Source organism: Talpa occidentalis, unplaced genomic scaffold (assembly GCF_014898055.3).
Source record: "Talpa occidentalis isolate TD23 unplaced genomic scaffold, MPIMG_talOcc4v2.1 talOcc4.12, whole genome shotgun sequence".
NCBI classification, from domain to species: Eukaryota; Metazoa; Chordata; class Mammalia; order Eulipotyphla; family Talpidae; genus Talpa; species Talpa occidentalis.
Window position 1 is genome coordinate 19,920,371 of NW_023601212.1, and position 27,081 is coordinate 19,947,451.

Consider the following 27,081-nt stretch of genomic DNA (forward strand, 5'->3'; position numbering starts at 1 on the left):
GGGATTTGGAGAGGAATTTGGAGGTGCACTGTTAATTTTTAAGTACATTGAATGATGTTTTTCATTGGCCAGTAGTCAACTCTTAGAGCTGGTATGTGGCAGAGTTTCATGGAATCAAGATTCTGAAAATGACTTCAGAGATAACTATGTCTGTCCTAAACTATAATTATTAAATAACTCACTTGCTATATAATTCTAGCTAGTGCTTATGTTTGTTGCATGGAATTATTCTAAGTAAGGTGACATTTCATATCTCTTTTTCTGCTTAGAATTGTTTTATACTGAAAGAGCTCATGTTCGAACATTGAAGGTTCTTGATCAGGTGTTCTATCAGCGAGTGTCCAGAGAAGGAATTCTGTCATCTTCAGAACTACGGAAAATTTTTTCAAACTTGGATGATATTCTTCAACTTCACAGTAAGAGAAATGATTCTGATCTTTGTTCCTAACATTTTCAATGGATAAATGACATAAATGCACTGTAACAGTAAAATCTTATAAATGTATCCAGGTAGCATTCCTTAAATTATGCAGTTATATGTGAGCATATAGCATAAATAAAGAAATAGTTGGCTATTTAAACCTATCTAAACCCTGCTTTCAACTTTCTGTATACAAAGTGTTAGCACAGGATTTAGTCAATATCCAAGATGAAAACAATAGTGTAAAATTTCCTATCCATTATACTATGAATGTTTTAAAATATATATATTCCATATAATAATATGTGTATAAGTGCATTTTATAAAGTCATATACAGTATATAATCCCACAGTAGGATAATTTTCAGGAATTATTTTATTGTTTTGTTGTTTGGAACACTTGAGTACATACATAAAATTTCCATCTTGCTGACTTTCCTGGTGTAGTCAGTTTAGACTTTTGTAGACAGTAGTATCAGTTCCTCTCTTTGACAGTCACCTTTTCCCCATGACCCAAAATATCTTATCTCTCCCCAAGGATGCCATACCACCTACCAGTACCTGTCAATCAGATTGATGCCTTTTATTTTTTCTTGGGTGATCTTAGGTTTCATCAGCATACATGAAAAATTTCAGGCTTGAATTCATCCATTGCCTGTGAACACAGACATTTTGAGAGAAACAATGCACTATTAAAACCTGCACTATTAAAATTTAAGTTTTTTATAAACATGGTGACAGATGAATCTTGAAGCTTACACATTGTTTTATGCTTTGGCATCTGATTTTAGATAGAGCTCACAGATATCTAGAGATATAAGAATTGTGTTTATATTTATTTTTAAGGAGATTAAAAGCATTTATACTTTTCTGAAAATTATTTTTTTGAAAGTTTAGGTTCTTGGTACCACCAATAACTCATCCTGAAGTGAGTGCATACTTAATTTTTTCCATTGTTTTTCCCCCCTGCTTAGTTGGATTGAATGAGCAAATGAAGGCTGTTCGAAAGAGGAATGAGACTTCTGTTATTGATCAGATTGGGGAAGATTTGTTGACCTGGGTAAGGAAATCTGCTGTTTTTTCAATATTTTCATAAACACTTACCAGATTCAAGATTAAGTAAATAGCCTTTCTAAATATGCAAACTCATTCATTTTTCACAATTAATGTAAAGGGTTCAGAGTTTGTATTCTCTTGAATAAGTGCTCAAAGTGCTTTTCTTCCATCAAATTAAAAATAATAGTTCTTTGTGTCCTAAAGAATATAGAATAAAGTGGATCTTGATAAAAATAATTTAACTGATGTAGAATTTTAACTATCATCTGTTAATCTAAATTTCAGAATTGTATATTGTTAAACATTTTTAGATCCAGAACTACCCTTATAAAATTAGAAAAGTGAAAATTAACTTGTTTGTAGTATAAGGGAAGAGTTCAGAGATGTTGGTATCTGTCAAATTCTGTTACTCTTTCTGCCTGACTCTTTGTCAGTATATATTTGTGTGTCAAGCATCTTTCTAGATGCTGGAAATATGCTAGCAATCAAATCAGACATGGTTTCTGCTCCATGGTGGAGCTTATAATCGATGGAAAAAATGTTATTATTTCAAGTGTGATGAGTATTGCAAAAGGGGAGAGTACAGGTTGTTATGGGAATATTTAGTAAGGAAACTTAATCTAGAACATATGGAAAATACTCCTAGGGGAAGTGGATTTAACCAAGCTTTTATTTTATTTATTTATTTATTTATTTTTTGTGGGACCCTCAGTTGCGGCCAGGGAATGAACCGGCTCTGCAGAGGCTGCTGGCAGCCTCGCAGCCCAGCGCTCAACCGCTGTGCCACCAGGGGAGGCCCTAACCAAGCTTTTAAAGAAAATACTATAGTTACAGCTGATAATAGTATATAATGAAGTTCTCAGAATCTTAAGCCTGAACAAGAACTGCTTAGATACTGCTTCAATATGTAGACTGCATGAAGAAATGCCACAGATTTTGGTAAATCTACAATGATAATTTTTCAAAAGATGAAATACTAGTTGGTTGACTAAAACAATCTTCATCTTACTCCTTTCATCAATGATTAGATCTTGGACCAGAACTTACTGATTCAGCAGTAGATCTTTTCTTAGACCAGAATTAGGGAATCATAATCCAGTCTTTTCTCGCCTTCATAGAATTTTCTAAAGCATTTTTCCTTAGGCCCAGTCTGCCATTGTTGTTATTGAAGAGATTTAGTGTCCTTAAAAAGCTCAACTTTCTCTATGACTGCTCTTTGATAATGTAATTCATTTTGTTTCTTGATCTCTATGTAGCAATGAAAGTTGTAATAGTTCTAGTGACTTAGCAGCATTCTCCTCAACTTGAAACAGAAAATGTGTAGTATGACATAGTGTAGCATCAATTTGCAAGTCAAGCTTGGAGTAAAATAACTAAGTTGTATGTACTTGATAAGCAGTCTTGATTCCTCAGGAATTTCATCTGTATCTCAGATAAACAATGCTCAGCACCAAGTGTCAAGTGAGATTCATTACTGGTAAGGGATAGAGTGCAATTGCTTCTCTCTTCACAGTCCGTTGGACTCCATAAATCTATTACAGGGTAAAATAAAGTTGAGAAAGAGCAGGACCAATAAATGTCTTTTTTTTAAAAAGATTTATTTATTTAGGGCCTCTCTGGTGGTGCAAGGGTTAAGATGCAACCTATGAAGCAATCCGCAGCCACTGCAGCACAGGTTCGTTTCTGGCCAGCCAGGGAGCAACCCACATGGTGCAGCAGACCTCTCCTGTCTCACCCTCTGCTCTCCTCAGCAGGGTACTTCGGTCAGTCTGCCTGTTCTGTTCCCCACTCTGTCTCTAGTGAATCCTCTCACCCCCCACTCCTCTGGCCTGTACCCCAGTTCTTGTATGCATAAATAAATAAATCTTTTTTTAAAGAAAAAAAAAAAGATTTAAAAGATTTAAATCTTTAAAAAAAAAGATTTATTTATTTATGCATAGAAGAACTGGGGTGTGGGCTGGGGAGAGCAGAAGTGAGAGGATACACCAGAGACAGAATGGGGAGCTGAACAGGCAGATCTATGGAAATAAACTACTAAGGGTAGCAGCAGGCAAGTCAGGATTGGTCTGCTGTGCCTTGTGTGGGTAGGGATCCAACTTGGGCCACAGTGGTGATAGTGCTGAGACTTAACCCCTATGCCACCAGGGAGGCCCCAAAAAGGTGTCTCTCAGAATCTTTTGATCAGTGTATTACTGATCAGTGATGAGTATATACCCATAGGAAGTTGAAGAAAAACAGAATGACCAACCAATTTGGTCAGTAACTGTTAGGGACAGAGGGTTAATTTAGAGCAAAGCACTGACCAGAAATAGAAAAGGCAAAAATAAATAAGCCTTTAGATTTACTATATCTTTAAAGATAATATAGAAAAGTATTTTTCTAGTATTGTTCTCTTAAAATCATCACCCTGTTAGTTGACTAACTAGGTAAAATTACTATAAAATTGCTTGAGTTTGGGGATATTATTTTCTTTTCTAAGTCCAGCTGTACTTTGATTAACATATCAAAATTGCTACCAGTCTCATATTAAACATGTTGAGTGCCAAGTTTACTATAGATTATGAATACAACATTGGAGCAACCTATTCAAATAACACTTTGGTTCCTAGTTGAACAAAAGTTACTTTTAATATATCAACATATGTACTTCAAAAGGATTTTTCATAAAACATTTTCATATAAACCATAAAGCAATTATTACAAATATAAAGATGGTTCAAAATAAGTTATTCCACCTGTACTTTTAAGAGTACTTACTATGAGTGAAACATTATTACGTTTTATCAGAATTTTTAAATCATGATGTGTACAAAAAAATTTAGAAATTAAAAAAATCAGTAATTATGTAATTTTTTAGGAAAAGATTATACTTTTTTGACTGAAGTAAAAATGTTTTAGCAAAAGATTATACTGATGCGTCGTCCCCAAAGGGAGAGTCAAGGCATGGCGCTCCAGCTGCTGTAGCAATGCTTTGATTTTATTGCAACCCGGAAAAGTTATGACCAGCCCTGTATTTCAGAGTAAGAAAGAAGACCAGAATCCCAAGTCTCTTGTTCCTGGAGCAATAGCAAAGTAATTTTTGTGAAGGTGTCAGATTCTATGAGAATGAAGGTTTAATCTCAGTCTTCAAGTTTTTGTGTCTTCATATTCAGTAAATGTTAACTTCTCTATACAATTTGGAAGTGGTCTAGCAAGGTAATGAAAAAGTATTAAGCGTGGTAAGCATCAATGAGCAAGAATGCATGGGAATATGATCAGAAAAGGTCTGTCTGTGTCAGACTCAGACCTTTTTAATGGAGAAACATTGATGCTCCACACAAATGTATAGGTCTCTGCTGTCACCAGAGAATACTTAATGGAATATGGAACAGAATGCAGTTGTCTCTTTGGCCTTATACAAGCTCAGTACCCACTTCTGTATTGTGTTCTTTGCATTCTTGGCACAGTTCAGTGGACCAGGCGAGGAGAAGTTGAAACAAGCTGCTGCTACCTTTTGCAGCAACCAGCCTTTTGCCCTGGAAATGATCAAATCTCGTCAGAAAAAGGATTCTCGATTCCAGACTTTTGTGCAAGTGAGTTGAATAAGTCGTGTAAGAGAAAAAAATGCAATTTTTTAAATTATCAATTATAAAATGAACTGGGGGAATTCTAAGACTAAGCCTTTTACAGAGATTTTACCTATGTTGACCTTTTTTTTTAAGCCATGCATTATTCTTAAATTACTGGATATTGTTGGAGTGATGAATAGTAAATATTATGTCAAGATTGAAATACTTGACAGAGAAGTCCACATTGCCATGGAGATAGATATTGTCAGGAAATTATCCCTGTGCATTATTAAAATGACATAGTTAATACATGGGATTGGGGCTTATAACAAGCCCAGGAAAGACTGTAATAGCAGTCACACTTTCTGAGGTCTGTAGTGGTATCTATCAAAGGTCAATAGACTTCAGCCCACAGGCCATATCCAGCCTCTTACCTGTAAACAAGGTTTTATTAGAACATAGTATATTCATTTTTAATGCTATGTAGCAAATTACCACAAATGTGACAACTTTTAAAACAATGCAGATTTATCATGTCATAGTTTTTGTGGCTTAAAAGATATAGTTTAGCTGAGCCCTCTCTTCATGCTTTTATCAGACTGAAATCACCTTGTCAGCTGGAGCTTCAATTCTCATCTGAGCCTTGGGCTCCTCTTCTAAGCTCTGTTTTTTAGCAGAATTTATTTCCTTATAAATGTGTGACTAAGATCTCTGTGTTCTTGCTATTATTGACTAGGAACTACTCTCAGCTCCTAGAAAATGTCTACATCTCTGGCATGTGGCTTTTTCAGACAGTTTATAAAATGAATGTTTCCTTTTTCCAGACCAGTAGGAATGTGTTTCTCTGGCAGAGCCTTTCTTTCTTTATTTATTTATTTATTTATTTATTTATTTATTTTTGAAGGTTCCTCTGATTAGGTCAGATTCACCAGATTTTTGGATTAATTCCTAGTCAGCTGATAGTAACCTTCTCACGGGAGTGCCGTCCTATCACATTGATGGGTTATTTTTACTCCAGGGAAAGGGTTCATATAGGGGGTGTGTGCTACACTATGGAAATGTTAGAGGTCATCTTAAAACTCTTTACTACATATAACTCTGTTCATTTTTTTATGTATTGTCTGTGGCTGCCTTTGTGCAAATAGCAGACTGAAGTGGTTATAACAGATACTGTATGACCCGACAGATTTAAAATATTTACTGCTTGGTACTTGACTGAAAAGTTTGCACAGCACTGGTATAAATTAACTGGTATAACTGGTAGGCATGCTACCCTTAGGAAAATGTAAGTATATTTTCTGAATCACAAGACAGCAATTCTTAGAGTTGATTATGGAGGCTCTCAGTCCTTCCCTAAACAGATAAGAAGCCATTGCTTTAGTGATAAAGGGTACCTTCCCCCATTTTCTGAGTAAAGGAGAAAACAAAAGCGTGATGTGGAAATGGTAAGTTTGTTTTTTTTTTTTTTTTTGGAAATGGTAAGTTTTGATTTAACAATTAGACCTGTGATTGTGTAGACACTTATGATGAATATATGGTATGTATTTAATTAGTCCAAATAAGAAATACAAAATCAATTATTTCACTTTAATTTTAGGATGCTGAGAGTAATCCACTGTGTCGTCGTCTGCAACTGAAGGATATCATACCCACCCAAATGCAGAGGCTTACTAAGTACCCTCTTCTATTGGATAATATTGCCAAATACACAGGTATATTATTCTTGCGGAAATAAAAAAGCTAAGGCACAAAGAAAACCATAAGTTGGTAAATAATCTCTCACAGCATCCTGGTGCTTGGAAGTTGAATTTCCAAGTAGTATAGCTAAATTTTATTTATTTTTTTTAAAGATTTATTTATTTATACAAGAACTGGGGTACAGGCCAGATGTGGGGGAGGGTGAGAAGATTCACCAGAAACAGAGCTAGGAACAGAACAGGCAGACTGACTGAAATACATTGCTGAGGGGAGCAGCAGGCGAGACAGGAGAGGTCTGCCGTGCCATGTGTGTTGCTCTGTGGCTAGCGGGGATCGAACCAGCACTGCAGAGGCTGGAGACAGCTTCACAGCGCTGTACTCAACCGCCTACACCACCAGAAAGGCCCAGTATAGCTAAATTTTATAACAAGATTCAATCCAGACTTCTTCAGGCTAATTTGATTTAATATATTTCATTAGTAGCTCTAGCATAGAGTTTGACAAACTATGCATCATGGACTAAGTCTGACTCACTACCTGTTTTTGTAAGTAAAGTTCTTTTGGAACATAGTCATGCTAATTTGTTGGCATTGTCTGCTTTTGCACTACAACAGCCCAGTTGAGTAGTTACTACAAAGATCATTTAGCATGTAAGGTTGTAAAATAGTTATTATCTGGCCCTTTACAGAAAAAGTTTATCAATGCTTCCTGTAGCATTTATCATACTTGCTTTGAATTCTGTGCAAACTCCTGTTTCTTATACCTGAGAATTTGAATGCATAATTGGACAATTTAAAAATATGGTACCTGCTACCCAAAGTGACTTATACCACACATACTAATTTTTATACTGCAATAGATTTGTTCAGTAAAATTGGGCTATTGCTTAGAAAACTGTAGTTATACACAGTCTGATTTTGCTATTCTTTACATTGTAGACCTCAATATAACCTCAGCACATTTTAGTGATTTTCATCTTCTTTTAATAATCCAAATATTGTAATTTATTTTCTTTGTTTAAACAATCTCAAATTCAAGAAACTTACTTTGAGTATTTTGAATTGTGTTATCACTCAAAAAATGTTGCTGAATAGGTCAGTGGACACAGTCTCATAGGCTATACTATGAAATTCTAGGAGAGGGTTCATCCCATTTATATAGTTTACAGTATGACTGGGAAACACTCCCTGGAATGTGTAACATAGCGGCCCTGATACTTAATTGGACAAGTATCATTTCTTATATTTGGGATTTTCTAATATGCTTTATTTTTAAACATCATTGGAAGTCTCACTTGTCCAAAAATTACCTGAATTGAGATTCTACCAAAGATTTTAGTCTGGTATAAAAATAACCACCGTCTTAGTATATACTTACAACTGTTAAAATGAAATAAGATCATCTCTGATTTTTTTCCATTTTCCATTTTCCATTTTTGATTTCTTTCCCTTATTTAGAATGGCCGATAGAAAGGGAGAAGGTGAAGAAAGCTGCTGATCACTGTCGTCAGATCTTAAATTATGTAAATCAGGCTGTCAGGGAAGCAGAAAACAAGCAGGTAAGATGGGAAAAGGAAGAAAATATAGGATGACATAGTGAGAATGTTAAATTAGTATTACCTGGAACTTGTGAAATGCTAATTGAAGCTATCATTATATAATTAAAGGTCAGGACATTTGTTAACTATTCATATAATAAGTAGATCCAGATCAACTTGTGATAGAAAACTAGGGTTGTATTTGAGCCTCTCTATCTGCTTGTTTGCTCATTCATTTCATTCATCTATTCAATTAACTATATTTACAGAGATTCTACTATATATACACACACACACACACACACTGAGTATATAGAATGGTTAAGAAAATGTGTGCATTAAGGTGCCAGTATTTTTTTTAAAGATCTATTGTATTTATTTATGAATACAAGAACTGCAGTGGAGGCTAGAGGTACAGGGGGTGAGAGGATTCACCAGAGACAGAGTGGTGAATCTGTAGAACAGGCAGATCTCCTGAAATACGCTGCTAAGAAAGCAGCAGGCAAAACAGGAGAGGCCTGCTATGCCATGTGGGTTAGCTCCCTGGCCAGGGTCAAGCTCATGCTGCAGTGGCTGGCAATAATCTTGATAACACTGAGATTTTAACCCCTATGGTGCCAGTATTTTGTATCACTTACTGTGAAGGAGAATTTCAGGGTATTAGGCATGTGTAGGAAGAGAATCTAGCCTAGTTTGAGCATATTAGGCAATGGCCATCAGAGACAGCTTCCTGGAGGAACTGACATTGAAGCCAGGCTCTTAATGATGAGTAGAAATAACCAGAAGAATGTAGAAGGGGGCAATCTTACAGGTAGAGGGAACAGCATATACAAAAGTCCTGGGGTAAAAAAGGAAGCACGGTATATTTGATGAGCTGAAATGTGAGAATAGTGTGGATCATTCCTAAACAAAATCAGAGTGGTATGAAATGAGGTACAGTTGGCCTGGGTCCTACAGGGGCCTGCAGACTGTTAAATAATTTTATTTTTTATCCTAAGAGCAGTAGGAATTCACTATAGGACATTTTTGAATAGCACATTCAGATTTTTCACTTTTTTTTTTTTTTTTTTTTTTTAGATTTTTTTTTTTTTTTTTTTTAATAGAGGCATGTTATATTTATTTATTCATTTATTATACATGCACTGGGTACAGTCAGAAGTGCGGGAGGGTGAGAGAATTCACCAGAGCCAGAGAGGGGAGCAGAGCAGGCAGAAGGACCGAAGTACACTGCTGAGGGGAGCAGCGGGCGGCAGGAGAGGTCTGCGTGCCATGTGGGACCCTCCTCTGGTGGCCGGGGAGCAGCCGGGGATTGAACCGGCGCTGCAGAGGCTGCAGGCAGCTTCGCAACCCAGCGCTCAACCACTGCGCCACCGGGGAGGCCCAGATTTTTCACTTTTTAAATATCCTTGGTGAATGGATTAGAAGGAGTAAAGGAGTGGAGGAAAAGGCTCAATTAGCAGAAATCCAGATTGATGATTGTGTCTTAGAGAATTACAAGAATTAGCAGTGTATTTAGAAGGTAAAATTAACAGACTTGGTGACCAATTTAAAGAAGGATTTGAAGGAAGATGATGGATAAGAATAAACCCCTGACTTGCACATTTAGATGGACATGAGTGGAGAAGCCCCAGATCTATGGGGAGGATGATGAGCTTGGGATATGGGGTGAAGTGTACAGCAAATTGGCTATATGGATTCACATCTAAAAGACTGTTAAAGATAAAAAATTTAAGATTGTGAAATCATACATGTTAATTGTATCCTTGGACATTGGTGAGGGTATAGAAAAACAAATACTTTCAAATGCATCAATATTATCTGATGTGTAAAGTGATAAAACCACAGAAGCGCAGTTTGGCAATAGTCACATAAATTAAAAATGCACATATTATACATCTACCCTTTGATTCAGCAATTCTATTTCTATTGATTTACTCAAGAGAAATGAAAATATATACCCCATAGTTTTGTATAAGAATGTCTAGAGCATAAATCAAATGTGCTATAGTCATGAACTAGAATAATGCAGCAATAAAAAACATTGAACTACTGATACACACAGTATGATGAATATCACAAGTATTATGTGGAATAAAAGGAGCCAGACATGAAGAGTACATACATATAATCAGTATATATGTAACTCTAGAACAGGCTAAACTAATCTATAATAGGTAAAAATTAACAGAAAAGTGATTAAGTTACTAATGATATTAAATGACAGATATTAACTAGGAAGAAGTACAAGGGAACTTTCTGAGGTGATAGTAATGTTTTGTATCTTGATAGGAGTTGAGTGCATAGATATATGCATTTGTAAAAGCTCATGAAAGTTACACTTAAAATGTATGCATTTCACTGTATGTAAATTTTACTTAAAAAAGAACTATATTGGACTCTTGTTAATGATATAAATGCCGAAATGTTTAGAGGTAAAAAGTATGCTTATATCTAACTTATTTTGAAATGTATCCAAAAATAATATGGATTGATGGATAGAGAGATGAATGGATAGATATATGAGAAAGCAAATGTAGCAGATATTAATTGTGGGATGTAGGTGGTGGGTATATGGGTGGATGTTCTCTATCCACATTTAGACTAATCTTTTCTTTGTATTTGGAAATTTTTATAATCATGGGGGAAATAGCAAGTACCTTTTTATCTAAAGTTCTAGAAATTTATCCTGTATATGTGTATTAAAGCTTCTGAGCGCAGTTATTTTACTTCAGTATTGTTTGCTATAGAAGATCGAAAGTAATCTACGTAACTACCACTAAGATGTAGTTAAATAAATTATAGTTCATTCATGGACTAGAATACCATGTAGCCATCAAAAACGAGACAGCTCTTTCTATATGTGCTAATGTGGATCATTCTGCAGGATGTATTGATGAGCTGCACGCACAAACAAACGTGGGGAGGTGATCAGTAATGCATATGAATCTATTCTGTTACTATTTGAGTAATATATGTATAAATATTTATTCTATCTTTTTTTAAAAGGATATATACACAGTATGCATAGAAACAAGCATACTTATATACACATATATTCTATTTTCTTAGAATATTTCTCATAGGCTACCCAAGAAATATCTATTTCTTTAAAGAAAATTGGAGGCTTGGGAATGCAAGAGGACTAGATTGGAGGGAGACTTTTTATAAATATTTATTTACTATTTATTGTGTGCCATATACTGTAGCATGTATATGAATTACATATTCAGAAAATAAATACAGGCTTGTGAGAGGCCAGTGAGTTTGAAAAGATTGAGGAAGAAACCTGTCAAAGAGATAAGAGGAAAACCCGGGAAATGTAATACCACCAAAGTCAAGAGAAGGGAGTGTTTCAAGAAAGAGTGAGTTGTCACTGTGTCTAATGTTGCAGGGAGTTCAGTAAAACAGGAAGGTCATTGATATCCAAAGCAATAATCCTGACTCCATCCTGTCTAATTTTTAGCGCTTGGAAGATTATCAGCGTCGCCTCGATACCTCCAATCTGAAGTTGTCAGAGTACCCAAATGTTGAAGAGCTCAGGGTGAGAGATGGTCTAATCATAATTTAAAAAATAAAATAAAATTTACTAAAGACCTGACAGGTAATTAACATCTCAGTGAGAACATACAGTACCTGAAGGAATTCTTATATCCTAGATTTGTCTGTATTTATGATTCTATGCTTCTTATTTTTTTAATGTTTTTAGAAGTATTATTTTCTTTTTTAAAGCTTTATTTATTTATGCATACAAGAACCGGGGTACAGGCCAGACGTGTGGGGGGTGAGAGGATTCACCAGAGACAGAGTGGGGAACAGAATAGGTGGATCCACTGAAATACACTGCTGAGGGGAGAAGCGGGCAAGTCAAGAGAGGTCTGCTGCGCCCTGTGGGTAGCTCCCTGGCTGGGGATCGAACTTGTGTTGCAGTGCTGCGGATAGCTTCATAGGTTGTGTCTTAACCCCTTGCGCCACCAGGAAGGCCCTCTATCCTTCCTTTTTATATAAAGATTACTTCAGTCTTTCATTAGCGGAATGTTTTGTGCAAAACTGTAATTTTTGGGGTCAGGAATATTTGCAGGAGATGAAGCAAGTAGTACTTACTATTAAATTTAATTGTGTTCCATAGTTTGAGTAAAAGCAAGGCTATTTACTATGAGAACTTTCCAGATTATTGAATAAAAAGCAAGGTAACTTGTTTTTCCTTGAAGCTTTTTAACAGGATAAAAGGTGAAAACATTACAGGAAAGGTAGTGAAGCATGTACTAAGTGCCACTTCTAGTACATGGACTTTTGTATTGAGAACTTTTTTAGGGGCCTCCCTGGTGGCACAATGGATTAAGCACCGCACCATGAAGCAATCCGCAGCCTCTGCAGCACGAGTTCGATCCCCAGCCAGCCAGGGAGCTACCTACATGGTGTAGCAGACCTCTCCTGTCTTGCCCGCTGCTCCCCTCAGCAGTGTATTTCAGTTAGTCTGCCTGTTCTGGTCCCCACTATGTCTCTGGTGAATCCTCTCACACCCCCCCTTATCTCTGGCCTGTACTCCAGCTCTTGTATGCATAAATAAATAAATCTTTAAAAAAAAAAAAAGAACTTTTTTAGGATTTTAGGTATTTCTTGTACTATTTCCATAGGTGGTAGTTTTTGTAGATTTATTTGGTGGCTTTTGAAATAGACTTGCTGATGTGCTTTTAGCTTCTTAATTTCTAGAGAATGAGATTTTTGTAGAACTACTTATACTGAAAAAAGATTTTCTTACTGAGTTATTAACATGTGGAGAAAGCTCAACTTTTCATGATTGCTGTTCCTTAGAATTTCCTTTGGAACTAGAGCCTTGAAACTCGGAGGCCTCTTATAGATGAGTTAGGCATCATCCTCATCTAGTTATTCATAGAAAAATTAAGGGATGGATTAAGAATCTAGTGGCTGAGTGTTTGCAACTTCATTTTCATAAGCTATCATAACCTATGTAGAGTGAGATTTGGAAGCCAGTACTCCTGAGTGTTTGGGGAAGATACCTTTTCCTTTTTGGAAAATTTTATGCACTTAACTTGGTCTTTATTCTGTTTTAATAGTTGACAGATACAATAATGATAGTGAATGTAAATGGGATCTTTTATGTTAAGAATTTCTTGAAATCAGATGATACAGAATATCATCTCAGCGAGTGTTTGGAAATGATTTGTGTGTAATTCTCTTTATTTTGGCAGAATTTGGATTTAACGAAAAGGAAGATGATTCATGAAGGACCATTGGTCTGGAAAGTGAATAGAGATAAATCTATTGGTAGGTCTCATGTCTGTCATTATTGGTGAGAATGGAGATAAGAAAAGCGTGAGAAAGATTTCGTATGCCAAGAGAAGAGATAACCGTTCACAGTTTTCATTTACAGCAGTTAACAGTGCTACCTTGTGTTACTTATGCATTTGCAGATCTACTTAGGTTATTTGATATTTGAAGTGTGTCAAATGTTCACTTAGGGATGAAGCATGAAACTTTATCATGCTTCAGTCCTCTCTTCATCTTTCTTGTATTGTAATGAGTCTAAGCTTTCTTTAGACCACTATCTCTCAAATTACCTGTGGTGAGAAACTTTATTTTTTGTTAGTCATAGATTGATACTTTAGTGTAATACAATAAAAATGAGTTATTAAAAGTGAAATTTAATAAAATAGCAAGTCAATTATTTAAATTTATTAGACTTAATAGAAATAACATTTCTCTGTCGAATTGTTATAAAGTTACAAAGCACATCTCAATTTCTGAACTGATCACCTTTTCTGTCTTTTTTCTTCTTAGATCTATATACATTGCTGCTGGAAGACATTCTTGTCCTGTTACAAAAGCAGGATGACAGACTGGTGTTAAGGTGTCATAGTAAGATCCTAGCATCTACAGCTGATAGCAAACACACATTTAGCCCTGTCATTAAGTTGAATACCGTGTTGGTTCGACAAGTGGCAACAGGTGACTATGTCCTGAGTAATATGATATCTAGGCTTATTGTAAAGTTGCATAAGGTATAGTCAGTGTTGTTTAAATAACACAACTTGCATACAGTTTCGTTCCTGTTATACTCTTCTACAAATTAAATGAAAAAAAAATGCACACATGCTGTTTGGAAAGTAAATTAAGGATTCAGGATGCCTATGATTTTTCTGAGTCATTTTCTGCATTTAAAATTTTTTGCATGTTACTTTTGCCTTTATTCCATGTTTCAAACATTGAATTTGGAGGTAATATCAAAAAAAAAAAAAAAGGGCTTTCATTAGAGTGGTATGATTTTGATTTTTGAAAAAAGAGCAAAACCTGAAGAGGTAAGTATAGTATAGGTTTTTTGAAAACCGCTTAAGTTAGCAGATTATATATTAACTGTACCAACAAAGAGATCTCTTTTGAAAGTTGTTCATTCCATTATGGCAAAATCAATTTAGGACCTTTTTCTCCAACACCCACTGAATATTATTAAGAGTTCAGGAAAAGGGCAATTCAAAATAAATTCATAAGAGTCATAGTGTTCAGTTGAGTACTTTAGATACAGTATGAAATATAAGTTGCATAGATTTTAAGTGTTTAACTTGATGGATTTTTATAAAGTGCTCATGTTTTCAAGTGAATATTTGTGTAATCTTTATCTCGATTAAGATAAAAAATAACACCAGAACCCTAGAAACATCCTCCCTGTCCTCTGTAGGTCATATTGTTAGAATAAGTTTTGCTTTCTATTTTCCAGATAACAAAGCTTTATTTGTCATCTCCATGTCAGACAACGGAGCCCAAATTTATGAACTGGTGGCACAGACAGTTTCTGAAAAGACTGTGTATGTACTAGACATAGCTCTAACTTTTCTATTATCCTGAATATAATAGTCAATAAACTTAACTTTGTTTTTGTACTATAACTTTGGAAATCAAACACTAGGTAGAAATAAGCACTTTGTATTTTTTATAGATATTATTGTAAGAACTTGTTCCTTTTTAGATTGATGTCTTTTAGTGTGATTCTATTCTATTGAATGTGCTTTTCTAAAGAAAAATTTCTCAGAAGTGCCAAGTAAAGTTTTTTAGTGGCCAGTATGTTCATAATGTCGTTAGGTTTTTCTTTAAGGCATAGGGTTTTTATAATTTCTACTTAATAGGATATTGTCTAAGTAAAGATATTGTCTGATAAAGTAGAGTTTGTTGTTTGTTTGGTGTCTAGCTTATTTGTTTTTATTTTTGCTTTCTGAGTGTATTTAAAGGGCATGTCTTTTTCCTTTTCCTTTTGTATTTTGTTTTCCTTTCAAACTTCCTGCAGTTGGCAGGACCTGATATGTCGGATGGCTGCATCAGTGAAGGAGCAATCTACAAAGCCCATTCCATTGCCACAGTCATCACCTTGCGAGTGAGTGTACTTTTGCCTAGTCATAGGAAGGACTTTGTGATTTGGTCAGAAAAGAAATGGCTCATTCTCTGTTGCAGTAATTATAAATGTTGGGCACCTCATGAGGCTGAAAGCTTTTCTTTTTTTCATAGAGGAGACAATGATGAAGAAGAACCTCCAAAATTAAAAGTGGAACATCATGGTATTTCAGTCACTGGTATGCAGAGTCCAGGTAAACCGATCTGTTAAGTTTACCTAGAAGACTGTAGTCTGTAATTAGTTGTTAAAATGCAAAGACACTTTTACTCATAAAAGTTTATGAAGTTTATGAAGTTTGTGGCATGATTTGCTCTAACAAATTTCACTTATCAGCCTTCTCTTGCCATTACAACAGTGCTCTAAGTTCTGTGTATTTTCCTTAAATAATCTCTGTAGCTCATGTGCTTGTTTTTTTCCCAAGTATTTCCTGAATGTTTAATGTTAAAACTTAAAAAAGATCTTTTTTTAAAGATATATTCCACTTGTTCTGTTCTACTGAATAGAGAGAGATTTGGGATTAGTGTCTCCCTTAATATCATCCAAACCTCAATCACATTCACTGGACACCTCTGGAAAATCGGAGGTAGATGATCTCTTTGCTACTGAGAGACAGTTTGCAAAAGCGCCGCATGAAGATGGGACTCTAAAGGAGGTTGGAATAAATTATCAAATCACAATCCCAGATCCACATTTGCCTGTCTCAGAAGAACGGTGGGCATTGGATGCACTAAGGAATTGTAAGTTTTTTTCATAAATTAATACAGATACTTATTGAGTACCTGAGTTGTATAATATACAACTCTAACCATGTAGGAAGAATCCAAGGAAATATAAATTGTGACTTCACATCAAGAGTTTTAGCGTTTACTTGTGAAGATGATAAAAAACCTCCCATCTTTTTATGTAATCACATGATACAGGTATGTCAAATTTGGTCTGGTTGGAGTGACCCCAAGAGAATGAGAGAGAGAGGTGACTAGTGCCTTCAAGAATGAGTAAGATTCAGCTAGATATGTAGAAGAATAGAAGTCATTCAGACAAGAGGCAGAAAATCTGAAGATATTCCCATAGCAGGGAGTAGACCAGTTGGTGTGTGGTAGCTCATACAAAAGTGAAAGGAGTCATGGGGAATCAGGTTGGGAAGTCAGAAAGTAGTTTTGATGGGCTCCATTGTGTGAACCTCAAATCTCAGATTAAGTCCTCCATACTTAAAAGATACACAGTGATTTGAAGTTTTTTTCAAACTACAAGTATTCCTCTAATTTTCTTGAGGACGTTGTAGTATTCTCCATAATGGGCTCGCCTTCCCAAATGACACTCGGGGCTGGGATGTGGGAGGGAGGGAGAATTATGGGGGGGGTGAGAGAGAGAGAGGGAGAGGTATCACTGTTACAAATTCCCATTTGTAACACTATGAGTATGTCACATCTCTCAGGTGTACTGAAGGTGGGAAAGGGCTGAGAATGATTGCTCTAACTGTAGAGAACTATTTGAAGGTTTTAAGCCAGGGTATGACTAAGGAAAAAAGATTAATTTGACTGAGAGCTGCAACAGGATTTGAATGGAAACAGGTTTGGAGTGGTGCGTTTACTGTTAAGCTATTGTAGTAATCTAGGCTTGGGGCTGAACGGGTTTCTACTAGAATAGTGTCAGTGGCATAAAAATAAAGTGAAGAGTCAACAGATACTTAAAACAATTGATTTGTTTACATGTGAGGGCAAGAGGAAAGGGAATATTTAGAGATACTTTCAGTATTCTTGTTACTGCCCACTGCCATACTTGTCTTCTTTCCTTTTTTTTTAATTTGCCAGAGATTATAGGTTCAATTTTAAAACATGTTGAGATTAATACAGTGGTTGGAAAGCCATTTAAAAGGCAGTGATGAACTGGAAGTTGGAGTGTTTTTGTTTTTGTTTAATTCAGTTAACGTTGGTTTATAGCATTATACAGATTTCAGCTCTACAACATATTATTTTGAGATATGTACATACTCTATGTTGACTGCCACCTGAAGACTGGTTCCCATCCTCCATGGTACAGTTGACCACTTTTACCCAATTTACCTACTGCCCCTACTTCCGCCTCCTCTTCTGGTAACCATTATTTTGTTATTACAGTCTAAGTTTATGAAATAAGTTTTTGACTTATTTCACTAAGCATAATACCCTCAAGGTCCACCCCTGTTGTCACACATCGCAAGATTTCATTTGTAAAGCAGTCTGATACTGGGGCTTTTGTTTTGGGGGAGCTTTTTTATTGCTCTTTCAGTTTCCTTGCTTATGATCAGATTGCTCAACACAAAGATTTCAGCTTTTTCATGGCTGAATAGGATTCCTCTGTGTGTGTGTATATGTACATATTCATTATTCATTCATTTGTTGATGGGCATTTACATTGTTTCCAAATCTTGGCTATTGTAAATAATGCTCCAGTAAACAAAGGAGTACATATATCTTTTCAAGGTAGTGTTTTCAGATTCTTTGGGTAAACACCAGAAGCAGGATAACTGAATCACATGGTGTTTCTATTCTTGATCTTTTGTGGACTCTTCATCCTCTTTCTATAGTGGTTGAGCCAGTTTACTTCCCACCAACAGTGCACAAGGATTCCCTTTTCTCCGCATTCTTGCCAACACTTCGTATTTTAAAATAGCTATTCTCACAGGTGTGAGATGATGTCTCACTGGTTTTGATTTCTATGTTCCTAATAATAACTGATGAAGAACATCAGTAGTTGGGAGTTTTAAGATTAGAACTTAGGAGAGAGTTGGGTTTGAGTGTCAAAACCATAAAAAAATGTATAGCATATCAAGAAGTAAATGTAGAGCAAAAATATAGAAGGACAAGGATTCAGATGTGTGTGGAAACTGTATACTTTAAGAAACAGAAGAGAGAAATTAAGGCAGAGTTGAAAGTAAGGAATTGATCCAGTTCTTTAAAACCTAGATCATTCTAAATTCTGTTGAATTAACAGACTTCATGATTTTGGATGGTTTGACTAACATCCCAGTAACTCTTATCATTGTGTGAGTGACCTCACAGCTTACATTTGTCTATTCAAAATTAAATCAGTTCTCTTTTCAACAACCTAAGGAAGCTGTGCTACTAAGGTCTTTTTTTTCAAAACTAATAAAATGTTTCTTTATCTTTGGAAATTATACATGCTATCAAATCATTGGAATTAAATTTTATTACTGTGCAGTTTTATTTTTCCTTTACCATGTAGGGAGATTCTGTGGATTATTATAAATGATAAAATTAATGTTCTCTGTGTAATAAAATTATAAAAAAGAATTTCATGTTATATGCATCTGCTTCTGGAAAGAGCAGAGCTTGCAGGGGGTTTTTTGGTCTGATTTACCACAACTTTTTTCAGCATCCTTAAGTTTCTTTGGGTATTATTCTAGTCACATGAAAGAAAAAATAGAGGCAGCTGTAGTATTGGTTATTTAGCAGTTCTAACCAGGATTACCCCCTTAGGTCTTTTCAAGTCTAGTTTAATGTTAAAACTTCTCTAAATGGTGTTTTATTTTATTTCTCAAACAAAACAAATGGTTATACAAAATTAATATTTTGACTAAAATTATTAAAAAGGTACATAATAGAGATAATTGGTGATTCGACTAATTTAATTATGGCAATCTGAGGTTATAATTATGACTTTCTTTTTTCTTCCTCCCTAAATCGTTTAGTGGGTTTGTTGAAGCAGTTGCTGGTACAACAGCTGGGTTTAACTGAGAAGAGTGCTCAGGAAGACTGGCCACATTTCCCCAGACACAGGACAGCCTCTCCAGAGGGGCAGGCAGACAGTCAAACCCAGAACTCTGAAAACATTAAGGCCTATCATCCTGGTGAAGGACAGATGCCCTTCAGAACTGGAACTGGTGACATTTCAGCTTGTTATAGTCCAAGGACTTCAACTGAATCTTCTGCTCCACGAGATTCAGTAGCACTGGCATTCCAAGATAGCCAGGCAAGTAACACTTTAGTAATGGACCACATGCTTATGACCCCAGAGATGCCTCCTACAGAGCCAGAAGGGGGTCTTGATGAGAGTGGAGAGCACTTTTTTGATGCCCGTGAAGCACATAGTGATGATAATCCATCAGAAGTTGATGGAACAGTTAAAAAGGAAGAGAAGGATGTTAATTTACGCATCTCAGGCAAGTTCCTTTCACATTCAAACTTTGATTTTGATTGTTGTTAACTGTCCTGTGTGCTGAAATGGATGTTTTTGGGTATCCAAGCATATTGTGTGTGTGTGTGTGTGTGTGTGTGTGTATTTTGTGGTATTTATTCTTTCATGTAGTAAATAATTACTCAATCTACTCAGTGCCAGAGGTCATTCTAGGTGCTGGGTATTACATTTAATAAAACTCAGAAAAATTCACTTTTTTTTTTTTTGTGAGCTTAAGTACTAGGTAGGGGAAGAACAATGGTAAATAAATAAACAAATAAATAGATGTCAGATACTATCTGACATCCTAAAGTATTAGGAAGAAAATAGTCAGACTAATGGCCATTGAGTAATGGGAGCAGACAAGGTAGCCAAGAAAAGGGCCTCCATGAGGCAGCATTTGAGTAGAGGGAAGGGAGGGAGATAATACATGAATATCTGGAGGCCACGTGTTCCAGTAGAGAAGACTAGCACACAGGCTCTGCAACAAGATCATATTTTTGTGTGGTTCAGGAATACAGGGTAAGAAGAATATGGTAGGAGATGAGACAAGAGAGGTGTTTAGCAGGGGAAGTGGAGAAAGGACCATATAGGGATGCTGCAGTTAAGTTAAAGTAACTTTTGAAATATCAAAAAGTTATGAAATTATTGCAAAAGTTTGCTAAGTTTAACTTGAACCTGAAGAGAGAAAATTCTTATGCACTCAAAACTAAACATGAGGTTTTAGAAAGTGATAGCGTTTTCTTCTCTTTAATAGCTTTTACAGTTGTCATTGTCTCACCGTATCTCTTGTCATCTCTTTTTGTGATGGTGGCAGTACTGATCTCATCAGACTGTTCTGTCTATTCAATAGGAAACTTTTTGATCCTCGATGGCTATGAAACAGTGCAGGAGAGTTCCACGGATGAGGAGATTGCTTCCTCACTTCCCCCGCAACACAGAGCAGGCATCCCCTCCATGGACTCTGCCCACCAGCACCAACATTCTCCTAAGAATGCTCATTCTGATGGGGCTGTTTCACCATTCACCCCAGAATTCCTGGTCCAGCAGCACTGGGGAGCTATGGAGGATTCCTGTTTTGAGGTCCGGAGTCCTTCCTCTTGTGCAGATTCACAAAGCCAGATCATGGAGTACATTCGTAAGATAGAGGCTGACCTTGAACGCTTAAAGGTACTTCAGACTTCAGTATCCTTAGGACTTGGTTTTTAGAAATACGTTTCGCAGAGAGGAAGTGTGGAATGATTGAAATGCTGATACTTATAAGCTTGTTTAGGTCATGAATTTGTATGTTTTCTTTGACCATTATCCAGGAATAGGCCTGGATAAAAAGCCGAGGTCAACATTGTCTGTCTGGTTACATATCACATGATCAGAAAAGTAATAGCTCTCTCTATAAACTGTGTGTCAATGTGGATTTTTGAGTATAAGGGCCTAAATGTATTTTGGGTGATTGTCCTCTATGAGAAGCTGTGAAAAATAAGCTGTGAAAGGTGGGATTTGTGTAGTTATGAACCTAGGCTGGGAAATGCTAGAATCTATTAATTATCTGTGAATTATTAGTTGATGGTGGTGATTTCCCAGGTAGAAATTGGCTGCAGTCACCATCACAATTTAAAAACCCGGAAATAATGGGATTTTTGTAAATTGGTAATTGGAAATGTCATTCTACTAACCACTGTTGCAAAATTGACTTGTGTGGCAGTTTCTGAGAAAAGGCCTCTGTATTTGCCTGCCATCAGTAGACACAGATGCTAGAGCCCATGTGTTTTTTCATGGCATCATTTTGTTGGAGGCTTTAAGGAGAGAGTGAAAAGTATTCTTAACATGTTAGCTAAACACTGATCTCCCTTAGTTTTTCTTTTAAGTTTATATGATTGGTTTTTCCTTCTTCACATGATTACATGTAGTCTCGTCCTGTGGCTGATGAGGTAAGAGATCTAAAAGATCCTGTGGGGATGTTGGCTCTAGGAGAGTTCATGCCACATGCAGGACGGTTTTTAGGGTAACTCCTCAGGGAAGGAGAATCACCTTTACCTGTTGTGTTCCCTTCTTTCTCTTTTACATGAGAAAGCTGTAAGTTATTCACTCAAAGGAGAAAGCCTGTTTTACCTAAAAGGAATAGAATATTTTTTATCGAGTAACACAAATTTTAATGCTGTTAATACTGAAATTTCGAAGCATGTACCTATTATATAAAAAAGCCTTTTTCACTATTTTCAAAAATTTTTTTCTTTTATGATGTTCAAGTGAAAAACCTGTGGGTTTTATTTTACAGAAAGTAGAAGAGAGTTACACCATTCTTTGCCAAAGGCTGGCTGGATCAGCCCTCACAGACAAACACTCAGGTGAGAATTATAGATTCCAGATTCTAGAATCATCCTGCTTGAACAGCACATTGAGTGGAATGATTTATTATTCTTTAAAGTGAAAGCCTTCTGAGATTCTATTTCTTTTCTGTCTTTAAAAAGCTGCTTGTTTCCAAACATCATATATCAAGCAGAGTCTGTTGTCTGCTGACTCTGCTCTTCCTTGGCTAAGAGGAGCTGCAGTTGTCACTTCCCATGCCATCTCCCCTTCTCTGTTTTTCTTCAGCTTTGCAAAAGCAGAAGGCAGAGCAGTGGTAAGCCTGGTAAAACCCTGGATCCTGGGTGAGGTTTGCTGGTGCTGCTGTCATGGGGTGCTTCAGGCTCGGTGCTCCTCAAGTCTTGCTGTCCTGTGTGTCTCTCTTGACAGTAACTGCAAATGGATCTGCGTTCAGCACATCATTTTCCACTCATCATGCTTTTGGATAAGACTGTTCTGATCCAGAAGCACAGATACAACTACTCCCCTAGATTTCATAGGTGTTCTCTTTACAGTGTTAATTTTTTTGTTCTTAATTTGATGTTCACCTGTTTTTATTCTTCTCAGATAAAAGTTAGAGCCGTGTGTCCTGGAGGTGACTGAAGGTTGTTGGATTTTGAGCTTCGACCTTGTATCACCACATCCTGGCTGCAGTGTGGACACAGAGAGTGTGTGACAGAGGATCTGCCTGTGAACCCCCCTGGGGTTAGCCATGTCCCAGGGTGCCCATAGCGGGACTAGTTCTTCACAGTGTGGCAGCTGCACTAGTCTGTCAGTGAGGGAATCCATTCTCTCACTCTGCTCTCCTCACTATTGGAAATTCATTTTGATTCAGAACAAAAACCAAATGTATAGAGCTTTGGGTGTAGGATATGAAATTTTACTTAGACTTAAAGAAAAAGAAAAAAAATCAGATGTATTTATTTGACTTCATTCCATATTTGAAAGCACATTTTAATTCTTTTTGCCATGTTTTGTTTTAATTGAGTAGTGAGAGTTTTAGCCCTTCGTATTTAGTACACCCAAGGATCAGTTGCTCCTGAAGCAGAGTTCAAATGGGGTATTAGGAGGTTGGGGAGAGTGATGGAGAAGGTGAGAAGAGGGTGGGGGAGCATCTTGCCTTCACTAAACTGTACTCCATGCCCTCTGCTGTCCAATAGGCTGCTTCTCTGTGGGTCACCTCAAAGGTGTGGTATGCCCGTGGCTCCTATGTGCAGTGGACTGGCACTGAGTGCTACCCAGGTGGTCAGAGTAGGTGGACAGCCCCCACCTGAGGCAAGCACCTCTTCTCTGTAACTGGGATCAACCCCCAATTAACAGGAATCCTCAACGTACTAAATAGCAGGCACTTGAAAATGGGTGTTTTCTTCTGTTGTCTTCTTTTCTATTGAGGGTTGGGATTTGGGAGGGAGAGGAAAGCAAATTTTATTTTCTTGACTATAAATTTGTTATACTTGGTATTGTTTCATTTTTATAATTATTCATTAGACTTTGGCACTTGTGTTAAATTATCCCTGCAGATTGAGCAGGAAGTAAAATCAAGTAAATGGAGATGCTTCAGATGGTGGCAGGGGTGGGGGTTGCTGAGGAAGGGTGGGCTGGGAGCGGGTAGGATTTGGGAAGGTTATCTAACTGAATCACTACTGAGTTGAACAATGGCTGTTATTAGCCACGGGTACTGCTGATTATAAGGCCAGTAAACTTTTAGTACCTGGAGGTTTGACTCTAATTTTTGCACTGATGGTGCCAAAGGGCTCTGTGAGTACAAAGGAGAGCCGAGAGCGGAGTGGAGAAAGATGTGGTGAAGAAAGCAGAGCTGCTCAAACCACCTCCAGAAGCACTTCCTCTGACTTCCTTCACTGCTGGAGCTTTTTCCACACTGGTGCATGACTGACCTTAAAAATTGCAGACCAGAACATACACTGGATCCTGCAGGCAAGGTGTTGGAAACTGCCTGCTCTAGGATGAATAGTAGCATTGGCAACACCCCACAGAGGATAAATGTTTCAGAATTGTAACTTGAGTACTCCTTCAATTCTATAGGCTTTCTGTGGTTTTCTTTGTGCATCAAGTACATGTTTTGGAGTAATTTTGCCAACTAAAACTAAATTATTTGTCAAATGTTAAAATTTTGTTAATGTGCAGGGAGTCCATCTACTGCTCATAATCTTTCAGTAGTACCCTCTGAACTCTGTGGGTAGACAGGATATAATTTTATTATTTCCTGCAGTCCAATATATATATATACTCCCCCTCATTACAAATGACAAGTTCCCAACTGCTTTTGTAAACACCACTACAACTTAGCAAGCACATCTATGTCCAGATTCTTGTTTATGTCTTTCCAAAACTGATCTGGTTTAGATTGTTGGACCTCATCTGTAAATTAGAGTTATATTTTGAGTCCTAGGCCAAGTATAAATTAAATCAGAATGGGCTTAAAAATTTTTAGAAGCAGAAGCTAATATATAAATGAAGCTTGGAACTTGAATTTTCTGTATCTCTTAAGAGAAGCAAGTAGAAACCAAATGGTTACACAGTGCTGCTGGAAAAATGTAGTCCCTCCCAACTCAAAGGGTTACACCTGTAGCCACTTGACACTGATACCATTGGCAGGCAATTAATCAGGAGAAAGGTAAATATAAATAGAACTTTCATCTTAACTTCAGACACTGCAGGGTAATTACATAATTCTCTGGCACTCAATTAAGGAGCTTTCTAGGCTAGCAAAGTTTTGGTTTCTCTTCTAGCTTAGCCAGAATCTCATCCGTAGTAACAATCTGCTTTTCTTTTCTTGCAGTTTAACCTCTCCTTGGAATAAGAACAGGGCTAACTGGAAAAATAATCTGACCATAGCTCTAGTACTTCTATTAAATTCATGTTGAGACTTTCAAACAAAGGCTAATTGTGAAAAGTTTCCCCAATTTTAAGTGTTCTTTTTATCTCAGCAGCCTAACTTCTTTCATCTTCTTTTCCATCCTGGCCTCCCACCCCTTCTGTTTCATGTTAGCCATTATAATCACACCCATTTTATATGACACTTTTTCAACATGATGGAATTAGATAGTCATCCTGTCTGAGTGACACTGGTTACCATCAAAGCAGTTTTCTCAAAGTTAGGTGATCAGAAGTTGGAGCCCACTTCCATGTGGAAGTAGGCAAGGGTGGTAGACAAAGTGACTTTCCCAGGAGAGCTGGTGGTAGCTATGGAAGTGACCCTCTGTGACCCTGTTCTCTCTCCTCTGGGCCTAATGGCTTCTTTGCTATTAGGTGGCAAATTATATTTGGAGTCTCTCCTTCCTTTTCAGAGAACAGAATTAATCAAGGCAAATCAGCCAGCCCCAAAGTGCTGTAATTTAAAATCATGATTACTGCCCTCGAAGCCATATGTTTTGCATACTTTAAAATCAGCTAGCTTGGACTGTTTGAGTTATCTTTTAGAATCCAGTAACTTCTATTGCATTATACTGTATGGGAGGTATATTTCATAAGCATTTTGACTTTCTTTTCCCTGAAATAACTTCAAATGACTATTAAAAAGGTTAGGCCCCCTTTAAAAAGTTTCTTGGATTTTGGAGAGGAGAAGCTATTGATGTGTTACATGGAGCTTCCATATTTCAAACTGGAAGCTTCCTCCTTTGAGGGTGGCATATGATGTTATTTTGAAATACTAGAGTTTTGGTCAATATTTTCTTCCCTGTGTGTCACAGAGAAACATTGAGAGGTGTGTACAGAGGATCTTGAAATAGAAAGCAGGACCTTCCAGTCATCTTTCTACTGGCCACTCCCTACCCCACCTCCCCCAGTATTACTATTTTTGTTTTATAAATCCTATTTTTTCCTGACTTTCCACCCCTTTACAAAGTGATCTGCAAATTTGTTCTTCCCTCAAGAAAAGAGTTTCTTTTGCCTTATTCCTTAAGCCTTCCCCAGTGGTACTGATGGCTTTGATAATTGGTAGAAAAATAATGAACCTCCTAGAAGGAAGCCCTGTCTGCCATTTCCAGGTGCCAACTGCTAAGCAGATATACTGCAAAATGATAACTGTAATGTGCACACTGTTGGTTATTTTTAATAAGCCTCTTCCTACTAGAACATTTTATTTCCTTGTTCACCATACAATCATGTACTCTTTAACAGAAATTACTTTAAAAAAAAAATCTGGAACTATCTTTTAAAAAACTTTATTAATAATCATGTATTTTTACTGATCACATTTTGAAATGCCTAAAAGACTTTATTGTTCTAATTATCCAGATGTACCTTTGTAAAATAGCTCTTTTATGAATTACCTGATAAGGCTCTATATGTTTCTGGAACAAAATATTGGTCATCTAAAACCTTTCTGTTTTCTGGGGCCTGGGAAAATAGAAAATGAGAGTTCAAATATTAAATATGCTTAAAGGAACTAAGTATGTGACTTTTTATTTGTATTCTTATTGATTTGTCTAATACAAGTTACATTAAAAAGGTTTAGGTACCAAGGAGTCTAATCTCAGTAGTGGTGGCTATCAAACATCTTCCTGCTTTTTAGAACATCTTTACTAGTGAGACCAGCCAGTTTATCTCCATAATGTATACCTGTCCATGAGGACACCAGTAATTGGGATTGCCTTACCATCTGGGGCAGTTTTGTTGTTTTAACAGCTTTATTGAGATATAATTCACATACCGTATAAATCACCCACTTCAAAGTGTACAGTTGAGTGATTTTGTTATGTTACCTTATTCATTCTAAAACATTTTGAGGTGTGTGTGTGTGTGTGTGTGTGTAAAATGTCATTTTTAACCACTTTTAAGCATACAGTTCTATTGAATTATGAGATGGCAGCTTTTATGGCTCACTTGAAGATAATTTTAATGGCCCCCTAAGCGAAAATACGATGTCCTTGTTGCCATT

At 36.6% G+C, this 27,081-nt stretch overlaps 1 protein-coding gene and 1 long non-coding RNA gene across 9 annotated transcripts in view; one reads left to right on the top strand and one right to left on the bottom strand.

The window, feature by feature from the left end:
• LOC129145469 (uncharacterized) overlaps positions 1 to 20,815 on the bottom strand; it is an 84,740-nt gene extending 63,925 nt beyond the window's left edge. For all 3 annotated transcript variants that reach the window (XR_008551055.1, XR_008551053.1, XR_008551054.1), the window contains exons 1-3: positions 20,620 to 20,815; positions 8,101 to 8,255; positions 983 to 1,076 (exon numbers count right to left, since the gene is read on the bottom strand). This is a non-coding gene — a long non-coding RNA (uncharacterized LOC129145469). The remainder of the gene's footprint in view (positions 1 to 982; positions 1,077 to 8,100; positions 8,256 to 20,619) is intronic.
• Positions 1 to 26,585, top strand: part of ARHGEF12 (Rho guanine nucleotide exchange factor 12) — a 126,839-nt gene extending 100,254 nt beyond the window's left edge. For all 6 annotated transcript variants that reach the window (XM_037505460.1, XM_037505463.2, XM_037505462.2 and 3 more), the window contains 16 exons: positions 270 to 416; positions 1,396 to 1,481; positions 4,924 to 5,049; positions 6,623 to 6,737; positions 8,181 to 8,281; positions 11,724 to 11,801; positions 13,471 to 13,546; positions 14,060 to 14,227; positions 14,994 to 15,081; positions 15,558 to 15,644; positions 15,776 to 15,855; positions 16,166 to 16,399; positions 19,354 to 19,824; positions 20,692 to 21,008; positions 22,114 to 22,183; positions 22,749 to 26,585. In XM_037505460.1, the coding sequence (XP_037361357.1) occupies positions 270 to 416; positions 1,396 to 1,481; positions 4,924 to 5,049; positions 6,623 to 6,737; positions 8,181 to 8,281; positions 11,724 to 11,801; positions 13,471 to 13,546; positions 14,060 to 14,227; positions 14,994 to 15,081; positions 15,558 to 15,644; positions 15,776 to 15,855; positions 16,166 to 16,399; positions 19,354 to 19,824; positions 20,692 to 21,008; positions 22,114 to 22,183; positions 22,749 to 22,759 (2,255 nt within the window). In that variant the 3' untranslated portion in view covers positions 22,760 to 26,585. The remainder of the gene's footprint in view (positions 1 to 269; positions 417 to 1,395; positions 1,482 to 4,923; positions 5,050 to 6,622; positions 6,738 to 8,180; positions 8,282 to 11,723; positions 11,802 to 13,470; positions 13,547 to 14,059; positions 14,228 to 14,993; positions 15,082 to 15,557; positions 15,645 to 15,775; positions 15,856 to 16,165; positions 16,400 to 19,353; positions 19,825 to 20,691; positions 21,009 to 22,113; positions 22,184 to 22,748) is intronic.
• The last annotated feature ends 496 nt before the right edge of the window (positions 26,586 to 27,081 follow it).